Source organism: Tamandua tetradactyla, chromosome 2 (assembly GCF_023851605.1).
Source record: "Tamandua tetradactyla isolate mTamTet1 chromosome 2, mTamTet1.pri, whole genome shotgun sequence".
In the NCBI taxonomy this organism is placed as follows: Eukaryota; Metazoa; Chordata; class Mammalia; order Pilosa; family Myrmecophagidae; genus Tamandua; species Tamandua tetradactyla.
In genome coordinates this window covers 168,035,282-168,050,381 of record NC_135328.1, presented here as the reverse complement: position 1 = coordinate 168,050,381, position 15,100 = coordinate 168,035,282, and the positions used below count along the sequence as shown (strand labels likewise).

The 15,100-nt window shown below is 52.1% G+C and overlaps 1 protein-coding gene across 3 annotated transcripts in view; it reads right to left on the bottom strand.

The window, feature by feature from the left end:
• GLIS1 (GLIS family zinc finger 1) overlaps positions 1 to 15,100 on the bottom strand; it is a 307,452-nt gene that overhangs the window by 84,236 nt on the left and 208,116 nt on the right. For 2 of the 3 annotated variants that reach the window (XM_077136418.1, XM_077136429.1), the window contains exons 2-3: positions 13,678 to 13,861; positions 6,873 to 7,764 (exon numbers count right to left, since the gene is read on the bottom strand). In XM_077136418.1, coding sequence (XP_076992533.1) covers positions 6,873 to 7,764; positions 13,678 to 13,861 — 1,076 coding nt within the window. Of the gene's footprint in view, positions 1 to 3,622; positions 3,647 to 6,872; positions 7,765 to 13,677; positions 13,862 to 15,100 lie in introns of all 3 variants that reach the window. The other variant, XM_077136419.1, reaches the window with a different exon arrangement.

Here is a 15,100-nt window from a genome sequence, read left to right as displayed (position 1 = left end):
AACATGTAACTGACAGTATAAGATCTTTCTGCTACCTTCTCCACCCCTCCACCCAACATAGTATTTTTCTCTCTGGCCTTCATTTTGAATAATTTCTATTGACCTGTCTTTAAACGTACTCTGCAATCTTCTTTTTGTTGTTAACCCTTTCAAAGTATTTAAGAGTTCATATTATAGTTTTCATTTCTAGGATTATATTTTGTTTTCATTTTATAGTTTCTAGTTCATAGCTGAGATCCCCTATCTGTTTGCCCAATCTTCCTTCATCTTTCTGTTAATTCTGAACATGGTTGTAATAGCTATTTCAAAGTCTTTGTCTGTTAGTCTGTTAGTTGCATTAGCTTGGTCATGCATGGTTTATGTTAGGTTCTACTTTCTTGCTTCTTTGCATATCTCATATTTTATTATTGTCCACTGAACATTTTAAATAGAAAAACAGACTTTCCCAGAGAATGTGTGCTATTCTGCAGCTTTTTAAACTTGACCAGAAACCCCAGACTCCAGGAAGGGTGTTTGTTTTGCGATGACTCTTTCATTTTAAAGAAGGTGAAATGCCTTACTCTACAACCCATAAGGTGTTGTCTCTTCCAAGATGGAACAAAAGACCTACCATATCAGCAGGGCAGGGGACTGGAAACAGGCTGTCAAGGTGCCTGGGATTCTGGCTTCTTGGGGAAAACAGTTCAATGCCAGTGCCCATCAGCCTCTCCATTCAACTGAGGGCCCCTTGAGACCAGGCCATGTGTGGTTGCCTTCTGTGACCCCAGTGCTCTGCCAGGACCGGGAACACAGGAGGTACTCAGCAATGGCTTGCTGAATGAATTTCATTGGTACACAAACTAATGATTCCCTGTCCGGGAGGTGGCTTGGGGTCATGGTTAGCACATGGCCTCTGGATTCAGACTGAGACCTGGGTTCAAATCCTGACCCACAATATACTCGGGACCTCAATTTGGGCATGAACTATACCATACTTTCCCCATCTGAAAAATGAGGATAATCATTCCAGTCCCCAGAAATATTCTGAGAGCTGAGATCATGTGTGCAGGGGTCCTACAGACACTGAACAACACCAAACAAGAGTTCCAATAATGTTCCTGTCCCCATGACTGACTCAAACAAGGTTATGCCTCCAGTCCTCAAAAACTCAGCCTCTTGGCTCTGCTCCCTCCCTCCATCATCCAGCAATAAATATCTAAAGATTCAAGGGCAGCGTTCTTCTTATGATGCCAGAAGTCTTGCATCCCATTAGCTTCATCTCTGGATGAAACTAGCTCTCAGTCCAAGGCCTGGGACACAGGAAAGCCTGCCCTTTGGGTGAGACAAAACTTTCAGAGGAAGCTTTCTTTCCTCTTTTGTAGGCCACTTTCCCATGTCTAAACCACCTACAACTTTTGCTTATCGATTCCTTCAGGGAACTTCTCTGACTATCTGCTGGGCAGTCCTGGGCACCTCGCCAGGTAGGTGGAAAGCAGAATGGCCAGGTGTCTAAGTCAGACAGCTGGGATTTGAACGCCAGGTAATACACAGCAAGACATCTCATCCGGGAACTTCAGTTTCCTCTATAAAATGGGCAGTAGTACTTATCCTGAACTCTTTAAAGCAGATGATGGTATTATATGGCTGGTCAAAGTCTGTCCCAAAATTTATTAGCTCTCTTCTCCCTCAGATCTGAGATGATCCCAGGACCCCAAACAAGCCTCTCTGATTCTCAGCTCACTGCTTGAGTGGGCAGGTCAGCAGATCGGGTCAGTGTCTGTTCCCTGATATTTGGTGGGCTCTGTGGCCTTAGGAAGCAATTTGGCCTCTCTGGGCCTTAGATTTTTGACAAGTTGAGTTCTGAGGATGGAATGGGGAATGGCTAGCACTGAGCCAGGATACAGCACTCTCTGAAATCTCAGTAAACAGCAATTCCCTCTAGCCCCACTCCCACCCCCCATCCTACACCCAGCGTGTTCCTCAGAATGGGGGGTACAGGGCTGGAGCAAGGCAAAAAGAGATGCCGGAAGCCCCGGATTATGAGGGATGAGAGTAAGTTTGGCCTAGGCGGGCCCACTAGGGAGTGGCAAGGCCATCCTAGGGGAACTGCTGGCTGGCATTCTGAATTCCTCAGCCACCAAGGGGGATGACCTAGGCCAATCAATGATACTCAGCTTTTCGCCAGATTTGCTTCTCTGGTCCCAGGTTCAGTAATACCCAGGACAGGCAGAGAGCGGAGAGGGGTGTGAGGGGTGGGGACCACAGATCAATGCGGGTGCAGCTGCTGAAGGGGTCAGGACAGGATGTAAAGGCAACCCCGAGACTCCAGCTGCTCATCAGAACTAAGCGATACGGACATCAAACCGTGCCCCTGCCCCAACTGCCTCCACTCCAGCATCAGTCGTTCTGTAAGACACTGGCTCAGAGCAGGTGACCTGTAAGTGACCTGCAGGAGCACTTGCATGTGAGACAGTCCTGCCCACTTCAAATTCAGGCTCCGCCACTTACTGGCTGAGTGGCTTTGGGCAAGTCACTTCCTCTTTTGAGCCTTAAGTTTCTTTATCTGTGAAACAGTCATTAATATCCTCCTGGGCAGGAGTTCAGTGTTAGATCAGTGTTAAAGAGCATGGGGTGGGGGAAGAAGAGAATTAACAAAGCACCTTCCCTTATGTCATTCCTTTTAACCCTAATAACAACAACCCTAAGAGGCAGGTACTGTTATTGTCCCATTTTACAATCAAATATGCTATGGTTCAGAAAGGGCAAGCTACCTGCCTGGGGTCACACAGCTGGAGAGTGGCAGAGCCAGGCTGTGACACAGGTCTCTGTGACTCATGACCTGGGTTTTTCACTTCTGTGAACAAGCCTTCCATGCTGCTTTCACAGTTTGTCAAAACGCTTCACAAAGATGAGGGATTGTTGTATTAGTGTTATCTACCAAACCCGAGCTAGGAAATGGATTCACGTTGAGAGGTTTTCCTTTTTCACTCTGCCTCTCTTTTCCTTAATGTGGAGAAAAGCAAACTACACAGTCTGCTCATTTCTGCTGTCTCAGATGATCAGAATTCCTACCATCTGGGAGAGCCAACCTAAGAAAGCATGAAATTAATCTTCTCAAAATTAATGCATTTGAGGCGCGGGATCAGTATTTGGGTTGGATGTAGCCTCACTATCATAACACAGATGAAGCACCAAATGTAATACGGCAGGGCGGGCCATGGTGGCTCAGCAGGCAGCGTTCTCATCTGCCATGCCGGAGACATGGGTTCGACTCCCAGTGCCTGCCCAGGCCAAAAAAAAAAAAAAAAAAAGTAATACAGCTAAGACAACTCAGGCAATATTTGAGACCAAACAGGATATTGCAAAGAGATTAGGGTGCTTCCTTTGTTTGGTGTGGACCAGCCATGGAGAGGGCGGGGTGGGGTAGGACTGTTCGGTCAAGCCCAGGGGCTGGGAGCATGGGGGTGGGGGTGCGTGAGTCCCCATCCCAGATCCGAGGACAAAGATGTCTGGACCAAGGAGGCAGGGGCTCCTCGTGGCACGTGGAGGCCTGCCTGGTGCTGAGCAGAGGCCCCTGCAGGCTAAATTTAAACCAGCTGCGAGGATGCGAGTGTTGTAGTTGGATGGGGCGGGGGAGGCTTACCTCATGAAAGAACTGTGGAAACGGCTGCTGGAAAGATAATAAAAGGATTAACTGCTATTTTAGTGGGCCATTTACTCTTCAATCAAAATGTCTCATCTATTTCCTGTTCTCCCGAGGCTCCTGGTCCAAAATTCCTTTGTCTATTACAGGGCATGGTAGCAGAGGCCTGTCATGAGAAATTAATAATTTTACAGGGAAGGGAGATCTTATTTATCTGGGTGCCGGCTAGGGCTTGCCCTGTCCCCTGGGTTACCTACTGCATCAGCATCGCAAGGAGGGGGAGCACTCCCTCGGGCGGGCAAGGGGAGCACTCCCTCAGGTGGGCAGACAGGGGGAGCACTCCCAATGGAGGCCGGGAAAATGCCTCCCGTGAGGCCATGAGTCACACAGACAGTTACTGGTCTCCAGGGCGTGGCACCAGCAAGGGCTCGCCCCAAGATCCCAGAGAATAATCAATTTCACAGGAAAAGAACTTACAGTTCAAGGGCATTATAGTTCAGAAAAATATGGGTTCAAATTCCACTCTGCTACTTACTAGCCGTTTAACACTGAGTGAGTTATTTCTGTTATTATTATGAATATAACTGTTATGGTTATTAGTTCTCTAACTAGTACCCTTATTGAGGTTGCTCTTGTTATTGTTTGCCTCTAACTAGCTGTGTGGCCTGGGGCAAATGATTCAATCTGTCTAAGCCTCAGTTTCCTGATCTCTAAAATGGAGGTTCATTTTAAAGATGAACCCCATAAGGTTGGTGGGAGGGTCACAGGGAGATATTGCTTAGTATAGCTCCTGGTCCATGGTCAGCACTCAGTAGCTGCTCCTTCTAGCCCAAAGGCAGATGAAAAAGTCAAACTCAGCCTCAGCCTCAGCACAGTCCTAAACACATGAAGAAGCAAGATGAAGTGCTCTTGTCGTAGCACAGGAAAGGCCAGACAGACCCTCTGCACCTTTCTTTCTTCATTGGTTAAAAAAAAAAAAAGGCTTTGATGTTAGAGGACTCTTGCAAAGATTTAACACTATTATGGGTGAGTGCAGCATGGCTCAGACATCACCTCCTCTCCTCCATGAAGCCCTCCTGGGACTCACCTCCCTGTCTCTATCCCAGAAATCATCATTGACCCCATGCCTTCTCCCACATACCCCTGACTGTGAGCACCCGAAGGCAAAGTCTTCAGTGGGTTCAGGTTTAGGTTCTCAGTGCCAGACACAGGCCAGGTTAAGCCAGTGCTCTGCGGAGTTGGCTGAATCAAACGAAACCCTGGCAGGCTGGTGCAGGATGAAGAACCCCAGAGAGATATCATGGAACTGCCCTGGATGACCTGGGCCCTCTTGGTCCACTCGTTGGACTTTCATTTCCCAAACTGGAAAAAGGGTAGGGAGGGCTTGGACCACCCCCGAGGTCCCTAATGACCAACATGGATATTCCTGGATACCACGATTCCTCACGGGAGGTGCGAGTGTGAGAAGGCCACGGTCCACACCACGCTGGGGTGCAGGCCAGGCATCCTCCACCCAGGCTCCCACATACACCAGGGAGCACCCACAGGAGGGGAGACATGAAGGAGACTGTGGCCCAACAGCTGACAGCTCAAGGGCCTCCGAGAGAGACTGGGGCCCCTCTGCACCCTGACTTGCAGGAGCTCCAGCCTGTGGACTGTCCGTTGGTCATCTCCCTCTAGGCAGAGGCCTGATTTCAGCAAGCCACACATAGCAAGAACCCAAACAAACGGGAGCACCCCCAGGGTCCAGCCTGACCACCAGCTCTCCCCCTATCCCAAAGGCAGCTGAAAAAGTCAAACTCTCGGTCTGCTCAACCCAGCCTCTTCCCACCACTCCCTTCCAGACACTATTATAGCAACCCCAGGTTCCCTCCCACTTCCCTTCCTTTGCTCAGATGGTCCGTGTCCCCTCACTTGTCTGTGAACTCCAGCTCAACCTTCAAGGCCCAGCCTCCTCGGAGCCGAATAAGCTGATCCAGTGGGACACTCACCTCACAGTCCACAAGCAGAGGGGACCCAAGGGCAAACACCTCACCAATGCTTCCTGCCTCCTACCTGGTCCCGGTGAGTGCCACCCTGGGCTGTGAGCAGGGACAGAAGCCCACTCCCCACAGTGAGTCTCTTGGGTACATGGTGGCCTCACTGTGCCCATTCCCAGGCTGAGCACGAGTGCTCCACAAGGCAGGGCCCAGGGACGGTGACAGCATGCGAGTGCACAAGAGTCCAACCTTGGCTATGACACTGGCCCTGGCAGACCAGACACACTGCTGTCTTCCTCTACCTCTCCCACCCCCAGCAAGTGGGAAGCCTGAGCTGTGGCCCTGGTGGCCTGTATTTCTCTATCATACAGAGCACCCCGAGGCCCAGCCCTTCTGCTCCCAGGCAGGTGCCTCTCCTGGAGAGCTGCTATAGGCCTGAGGGGTGCAGCCTCTAGGCTGAGGAACTCAGGGGCTCACCATCCTCCCAGCCTCTGATACAAGTTTTTGCCACAGTGAAAGCACAGCAAGGAACTGACCTGTCAGGAGGGCCACAGGCCCAGAGTTAACACACTTGTCTGTGTGTGTGTGTGTGTGTGTGTGTGTGTGTGTGTCTGGAAACCTCAGTCCCAACCCCAGCCAGAACACTTGGACAAGCTTCTACGCCGGGTCTTAGCGACTAACTCTGGCCTTGCTCCACAGGCTGCCTGGGGGACCCGCAGCTCTCAAACCGGATTCCATGAGGGCCCATGCTCCTCATTCAGAGCTGGGTCTCTCAGCTCCAAGAGACGGTCCAGGGATATGAGCCCGCACTGGGGAAGATGCTGGAGAAGGCCCAGCACTGGAGAGGAGCATGTTTCCCGGGCCTCATGACGTCATCGGCGGGTAGGACATGGAGCAAGCGCACGTGAGAGGGAAGGCTGGCTGAGTTGGCTTTGACCTCTAGGCAGGTGCGCTATCACCTGAATGCGCATGTGTGGCACCAGACCACGTGGTATATGCTGAGGCAAGTTCAACCGCTCAGGGCGGGGGGTGGGACACCTGGAGAGCACGAGGAGGGGGCTCCTATGCCAAGGTGCAACAACATGGGATCACTGAGCGTCTGGACCAGTGGCCACGTCCATCAGCATTGGCCCCTTCCCCCTGAGCCACAGGTGGACCCTCCAGCTGACCTCTCCCAGGCAGTGAGGGGCAGGGGGCTGCTCTGGCTGAGGTCAGGCTGGGGCGTGGCCCAGGGTCGGGGGGGTGGGGTGGGGCAGGGCGGGGTGACTCACCATGCACTTGTTGGGCTTCTCGCCCGAGTGCACCCTCATGTGGATGAGCAGCTTGTAGCGGGCATTGAAGGGTTTGTAGCGGCGCACGCAGCCCGCCCAGAAGCAGGTGAAGTCCTCGCCCTTGCGCTGGTCAATGTGACTCTTCTCGATGTGCCGCACCAGCTCCTCCTGTTGCTCGTAGGCTGCACAGCAGTCCACCCAGCGGCACGCTTGCCGACCGGCCACCACCCTGCCCGCCAGGCCCAGCCCCGGGCCCCCAAAGCCCTGGCCAGGTGCCAGCTGAGGCAGGGGGTAGGGGGGTGGCAGACTGTGCTGGTGAGGCCCGAAGAGCTCTGAGAACTCGTCCACAGGCTCCTGCTTCAGGAAGCCTCCCTTCCGGCAGGCATCGAGCTGCAAGGCGCCCTCGGGGCTCTCAATGGGTGCAGGGCCGGGCCGGGCCCGCCTGGGAGGCCCTCCCAGGTCCACTGGTAGAGGGGGGCTGTGGAGTCCATTGACGCAGGTGACCAGCGCTGTCTGGGAGGAGCGGATGATGGAGGTGATGCTGAGACCCTCGGAGGAGGCACAGGGTACAGAGGTGGTGGAGGAAGCGGGGGGCAGGCCCAAGAGGCAGCAGCGCTTGAGGCTGCCCTCGGTGAGGTGGGGCTCAGGCTGGGGGCCCAGGCCAGAGCCGAGTTCGCTGCCCAGAAGGTAGCAGGAAGGTGCGGGGTTGGCGAGGCCTCGGCCCGGGGGGTCAAGATCAGCATGCAGGCCGGGGGCTGGTGGGGCCCTGCAGTGGGTAGACAGTGGCACGCGAGCTTCCACGACGGCCTGGTAGTGGAGCAGGGACTCTTGTTTGATGGGCTGTGTGCCTGGGAGGCCGCCGTTCACATACGTGGCCTGGGGTCTGGGCGACCTGGAAGACAGTGGCCAGAGGGGTCGTGAGAGGCAGGCACTGCGGAGTAGCGAGGCCGGGACAGGCAGGGGGCGGGTGGCAGGGACCCTGGAGCCCGGGGGCATAAAGAGGCCTGGAGCAGGACAGCGACTCGAGACTAGTGGTCTGGAGGGTAGGGGGATTGTGGAGAAAGAAGGTAAGAGAGGGGAAGAGGCAGAGGGCTAGGACGAGCGACCAGGGAAGGCGGGAGGTTTGAGCAGGGGAATGTGGCAAGGAGAGAGCCAGGAAAGAGACTGGTTTCACCCTTTTCCCAAAACCCAGCCCACCCCGTCTGGCACAGGTGCCACCCTGCCCCGCCTCCGAGGCTTCCCTAGGTCTGCCCTGATGGCCCTCCCCACCACCCCCTGTATTTGTGAGACCTGTAGGGAAAAGGCTGTGGCTGGCACTTCGAGGGACACTCAAATGCAGCCTGTTTTAAATTCCACTGACATGCCCCTGAAATCTTGTAATTTTTGCAAACTTTCTTAGTTTCCAAAAGCACTAATCGTATAAAGTTTTGCTCCAAACCACCTGTTAAGTCTTTCCCATCAGTGGGTTGGGGAATATGAAGCACACTCACGGTGGGAGGAGCATTTTAGGGGTAACTGATGAGAAGCTTCTCGAGGGGATGCCCAAGGATTTCAGACCCAAACACAGAGAGATCCCTGACGGCACAAAACCACACATTTGGGGAAGAGGCGTGGGGAAGGCCGGAGGTGGGGGGCAGCACGTGGGAGGCGGGAGGCCTGGGTTCCAGGCCAGGCATGTAAACCTGGGCAGGGGACTCTGCCATCCTGGGTCTCCCTCCTCATCCACAATGTGTGGGTGGTACCCAGGGGTGCCCAGAGAAGGCCTCTCCCAAACGCAGGGTACCCCCTCTGCCCACTTCACAGATGGCCAGGTTTAAGGGCGACACGGCGATGCTGACACCACCTGTCCCCTGAGAGCCCTGAGAAGGAGAGGGGCCAGGAAGTTGGCCCTGGGCTGAGGGTCAGAGAAGCCCCTGCCGCGTCTTTGAACAGAGCAGGAAGCCTGGGTATGTGCTCAAGGTGTGACCAGGACACATCCTGTGGCGCTGTCCCAGACCATGCCTGTGAAATGAGGACTAACTGCTCTCTCCTTAGAGGGCAGCTGTCAGGATTAGGTGAGACGAAGCTGTGACAGGCCTCTGTGAGGAGGAGGGCAGGGCAAATGACGCTGTTATCACTGCCCTTGTGTCAACACCTGGGGCTCTCTGCAGCCTCGGGTTTCTGTTGATGAGTGCCTGTCTCTCTGCTTCCCAAGATGGGCCAAATCTGGGGGAGGGGATAGCTCCCGCAGCCCTCAGCCCCCCCTTCTTGGGCACCCTGCAGCTGCAGCATCCCAGCCATGAGGTCCAGGGGAGGGAAAAGAGCAGTAGAAGAAAGAAGGTAGAGCCAGGAGGCCCTCAGAGCCTCCTCTCCAATCCATCACCAACACCCAGCACAGAGAGGGCAGGTGGCTTCCCACAGTCACACAGCAGCAAACAGGGGCAGGGCCTGGACCAGAACCCAGGCTCCCTTCACTCAAGTGTGCACATTTCTTCATGTACAGACCTGACCTGAAGCTCTGTTCGGGTAAAGGTTTTGGGGGTGGGTGGAGTGAGGTTTTTCTGTTTGCCTGTTCCTCAACTACATTTGAACAACATCCTCTGCATCACTTGCTAGGGACTTCTCTTCTCTCCCATAACTCTGCTCTCCAGAGAGTGGCTCATAGGGTCCCGGGTAGAGCTAGAAGGTGTTTCCATTCTGAGGTAGACAGCAACCCCGATTCTCCAGGCCCATCATCCTCAGAAGAAACCCCCAAGTATCTTCAAAATCTGATGTACAGGTTGTGACTTTATGGAGCTTTAAATATGGATAATATAAGCATTAGCTGCTCCTTGCAGGACTGCAATCCTAGGCCTGGCGTGGGCAGGGAAAGGCACCCAGGTAGGCATTGGTTTGTAGCAATCACTTTGAAAACAATATCGGAGTAAGGAGCTGTACCCAAACTCTGCAAAAGTTTGAATGCCACCAGGGATGAGGCTCAGGCCTCAATGTTACGTGGCTCTTGATGCCAGCTGAGCAGCCCCTCCCTGCCTCGCTGTCCATGTGATTCCTGGTAAGCGGTTCCAGTCCTGCTCTGTTACTGAACCCTGGCCAGCCCTGAGTAAATCTCCTCCCATCTCTGGGCCTAGATTTTGTGACTGTGGGTCCCTAGGCAAGATGAAGAACTGCTGAGCAGCTGAATGTGCCAGGCATTTTGTGGAGGGCAATCCTAACACTAGCATGTTGTGTGTACGTATCCATTAAATGCATGGACAAATCCCTCAAGGTAGATATTCCACCTGTGTTTTATACCTATGCAAACGGAAGCAACCTGTCTGAGCACACAGAGGGAGGCAGGGATAGAGCAGAATTTTGAACCTGGCTCTGTATGTATCAGAAGCCAGGAATTTTTCCCTAACACTCTACTGCCAGGAGCCCCAGCTTCCTCCTGTATAAAGTGGATTTGACTTGATGACCATTACATTTCCTTGCCATTACATTTCCTTGCAGCCTCATGTTCTCATTATCAAGGACTCATGTGTTCTTCTGTCCATCATCCTGGCCCCTGGGAGAGGGGCTGCTGAAGTTGGGGTAATCGATATTTCTCCAGCAGAGACTCGAGGGCAGAGGACAACCTCAGGCCTCAGAGGACCCGTGCAGTGCCTTGTTCAGGAGCTGGGGTCTGAGCAGAGGGTCAGCTCTTTCACTCAACAGGCTTTTCACTCTGTGCCAGGTGATGATGGGGACACAGAGACAATGTGGAGACAGGTCCCTGTTCTGGAGAAGCTGCCTTGTAATGGGGGAGAGTGTGGACCAGCCCCCAGGGGAAACACTGATTCTCTTCTGGGGGGGGGGTGAAGTTCTGGAGAACAAAAGAGTGGCCAGGCAATATATAAGATTCTACAAAGGTTCTGTCATGGTCAGGTTCATGTGTCAACTTGGCCAAGCGGTGGTACCTGTTCATCTGTTTGGGCAAGTGCTGGCCTGTCTGTTGCAATGAGGACATTTCATAGGATTAGGTCATGAGCACGTCAGCTGCATCCACAGCTGATTCCATTTGTAATCAGCCAAAGGGGCGTGTCTTCTACGAGTGATGCTTAATCTAATCACGGGAAGCCTTTTAAGGAGGATTCAGAAGAGACAGGCTGTATTCCTGCTTCGGCTGGCGAGCCTCTCCTGTGGAGTTCGTCCAGACCCTGCATTGGAATCGTCTGTTTCACAACTTGCCCTGCAGATTCTGGACTCTGCGTTCCCACGGTCACGTGAGACACTTTTATGAATTTTATATTTGCGAGTGTTCTCTGTTGATTCTGTTTCTCTAGAGAACCCTAACTAATACAGGTCCCATGCGCTAGGGTAACTTTCCAGAAACTGACAACATCCAGATGGGTCCCTGGACCAAATAAGTCCTGAAATGCAGAGGGGCCAGCCTTTCCAGAACATCAGCTAGTTCCATCTGTCCATCCACCCTGTATTACTGACAGCCCCTTCCAACGTGAAAAAGTTAGAAATACCCCTAAAGAGTGGGGTAGAAAGATCAAAGGTGATGGTGGAGTTTACAGAGAAGGTAGGGTTTAATAAACGAGTATGACTGCTGAATCATTATACTGATATTTCTTTTAGTCTCCAGCATCTTAGAGCAGCTAGGAGTAAAAACCTACAATTATGGAATTGTAATCCATACCAAACTCTGAAATCTGTTCTACAACTAATTGTTGTGCTGTGCTTTGAAATGTATTGCTTTTTTTGTATATATGTTATTTTTCACCAAAAAAAAAGGAAAAAAAATGTGATGACAAAAAAATCTATATATTGGAGCAGCTAGAAGGAAAAATCTGAGATGGTGGTATGGTAACCCATGACAAACTCGGAGATCTGTCCTGCAACTACTTGTTGAAGAGTGCTTTGAAAACGATTGCTTTTTTCTTTTTTTTGCTTTGTGTGTGTGTGTATATATATATTTGATTATATAATTTGAAAAGTTAAAAATAAAGAAGAGGAGCCAGGGGTTCCATAGGTGAGATGTGAAGAGGTGAAGGTGTACGACCCATGCAGAGAAAGGCAGGAGGCTGGTGTGGCCAGAGGAGGCTGGCATGGTGGGCAGGCAGGGGCCAATCCCTGGGCATATCCCAGCCCTGCTGAGGCCTGCTCCTGCTGCATTTCTCTCCTCATTTCACAGGTAAGGAAATGAAGCCTGAAGAGTTTCGGCATCTTACCCACCGTCACTCAGAGAGCCAGTGGCGGAGCCAAGCCTTGAACTGCACTTAATATAGTCTGCTGACCACGGCAGCGGCGGTGTAGTCATTTTAAGCATGAAAATGACACAATCAAGATATTACTGAAGTTACTTAAATCCCCTCCCCACCTGCTGGATGAACTCAGCTAGCTGCACAGCCTCCCTGGCCTCAGTTTCCCCACCCTACGGCTGTTGGGGGCTCAGCAAGCTAATGCGTATAGAGGGCTTGCATTGCATGTGACAATCACTCTATGACTGCTGGTTATCAGCAGAAAGACCTGGGCCTTGCAGGGTGGCGGTGAGGATTAAATGGAGCAAAAGTGCACACAGTAGTCACTAAATAAATGGGAGCTATCTTTATTAGTATTAAAAAGTTGGGCCAGAGTCATATGCCCCGAAATGTCAAAAAGGCACGTTGGCATAATATTTCTGATCATCTTTACCAAAATAAAAAATCTACTTCCTCAGCTTCCCCTAGGTTAGTGTAACTTCAACCCCAAGTTAGAATGAATGTCACTGGAGACAGTGAGTACAGCTGGGGAAGCCTCAGTGACGAATCAAGAAAATAAACACCGTGACTCTTGCTAAAAAACCATGCACAGCTTGAAGTCTAAATGATACTTGATCCTATAAATCGGATGCCTCACGAATCTCAAAGAAGGCCACAGAGAATCTGGATCCTCAAAGAAAAATGATTCCATGTGGGAAAAATATCCACCCTTCTCTTTAATAGTATCTCACAATGTAGAGCTTCTACTCCAGTGCAAGCTCTGTGGGGGAAGAGGGGGAGACCTTTGCTTTCTTTGCCAAGACACCTCCCTGATGGTGCTGGCCCACAGTAGGCACTTGATAAACGGCTGATGGGAGGATGCACTGAGGACAGGTAGATGGGTCAGTTTCTAGACTCTCTGGTCGTGAAACAGGCCTCAGTCAGCAGCCTCAGGGGAGGGTCCTGGGGCCGAGTGGGTGTGCACATTTGACCTCCACCTGTATCAAACCTCTAGAGAGAGCATAGACCGGCTCCATGAAGACCCAGAGGCACAGCTGGGGCCCAGGGAGACACAGTAGAAGGCAAGTCTCAGCTCCACATGCAATCTGATATTACATCTGCCCAGAGGTGGCCCTCACTGGAAATGTGCCGTGCTCAATGGATGGTTATCTGGCTGGGGTTCTCTGGGGTGATGGCCTCCTGGGAAGGGAGGTAGCCCAGGTGAGGAAATCTCTCTCCATCCTACAATTAATCCAGTATTCAGTACTGTATGAACACTGGAGTGGGTTTTCCTACTTCAACCCACTGTTGAATCTTCCTCTTCAGAAATCCACTGATTCCATGCGAAAAGCCATCTTGGATTCTGCAATGGGGAAACCACCTCCATAAAACCATCTTTGCGTCTCTTGTGAGGCCCTGGCCACGCGGGAGGTGTGGGCTCTGAACCAAGCGGCCATCTTTGGGCTACCACGCTCTGGCCTGTGCCTTGCCTTCTTGTGCCTCGGTTTCCCCCTGTGTCTCACAAGCTAAGCAGACTAGGTGAGGTCCAGAGACCTTGAGCCTTGGTTTCCAGGGAGTGGCCACAGGAGGCAGCTGATGAGTAGGGATGATAGGACACATACCTGTTGTCAGGGTGGGGGAAATGCAGCAGCCTCTCGCAGGCTTGGGGGTGACTGCGGGGTGGTGGGGTTCCTGCGGGGAGAAACAGGCCCTGGTGGCAGGCGGGCACAGGGCCTTCACCGAGGTCCATGTCCAGGAGGCTCTTCTTCTCTGAGCCTGGAGTGCGGTGGCCGTAGCTCCCATTGACTGGACAGAGAAAGACAGGGAGAGAGGGGAGGAGACAGAGTGAGCAGGAGCCCCTGCACCGGGGCGTGGGGAAATGGTGGCCCCCTGGGTATACAACGTGGCACACAGCATGCTTGATCCAACCCCTTGAGCAACCCTACGGCCTTTAAGGCCCCTGGGACACCTCATTTCATCCCACAACCACTCGGCAAGATCAGTAACAAAATCTCCAATGTTCAGATGCAGATGCTGAGACTCCACTGGTTAAATGACAATCACACAAACTCTGACCATTTACTAGGTCTCTGACGTGAGGTGCAGGAAAGACTGGTATATAAGACAGACCAACTCCTAGTCTCTTGGAGCTTATAACTTCCCATCCTCTGGTGAGACACCCTGTGCTCATTTGAGAATGTGCAAGAGAACACGCTGGGGTTGATGGGTGGAGAGCTGCTGCTGCCTGGTGGGTTATGAGGAACCATCACTGACCTCACGTCCATCAAGGACATGGCAGACAGCAGGTGCTTGCTAAGCAGCATCTGCTGTGGTGGTGACCACAGCTCAATCTGCATTGTTTTCTAAATTGCATTACACCTTAGAAATACAGTCTGTAGTTATTTCCTACAGTTCCAGTTATTCACGGAGTATCATCCGTGGATCTCTGACAGCCTCACTCACGTTATGCCTTGCCTCGCACAGCTCTCTGGTTTTCTATGAACATTAACTGAGGCAGTAGATGGGAAAGCCCTTGAAAAATGATATCAAGTATAATAAAAATGGAAGGCGTGGTTATCACAGTCACTTCCCCTCTCTGGGCTCCAGTTGTCTTATCTGTTAAGTGTGACGAGGCTCATTGGAAACTATCTCTTTAGGTCTCTGCCCTCCTACCTCTCACAACTGGGCTAAGGAGGAAAGGATGTGAGCTTTGGGACTCCAAAGACCTCGGGGCCAGCCCTGCACTGCCTCGTGGGAGCTGGCCCTCAGCTTCCTTGTGAACCAGGCGGGCAGTCGCAACAATTCTCTACAGATGTGTGAAGCTTTGAGAGCAGGGGCTGCAAAGCCCCTGGTCCAGTTGTGCTCCAGGAAAGGAGACTCCTCTTATTGCCAAATAGCACCTTGAAAGGTACTCAGTGCCCTGCAGATGCAACAAAACATCATTAAAAGGCCCAAGTACTGTCCAGGTACTCTCAACACTGAGCAAGATGAACTGTTAAGAGGAGGAAAGAGCTGTCTCCGGAACACAATCAGACCCTTAAATGG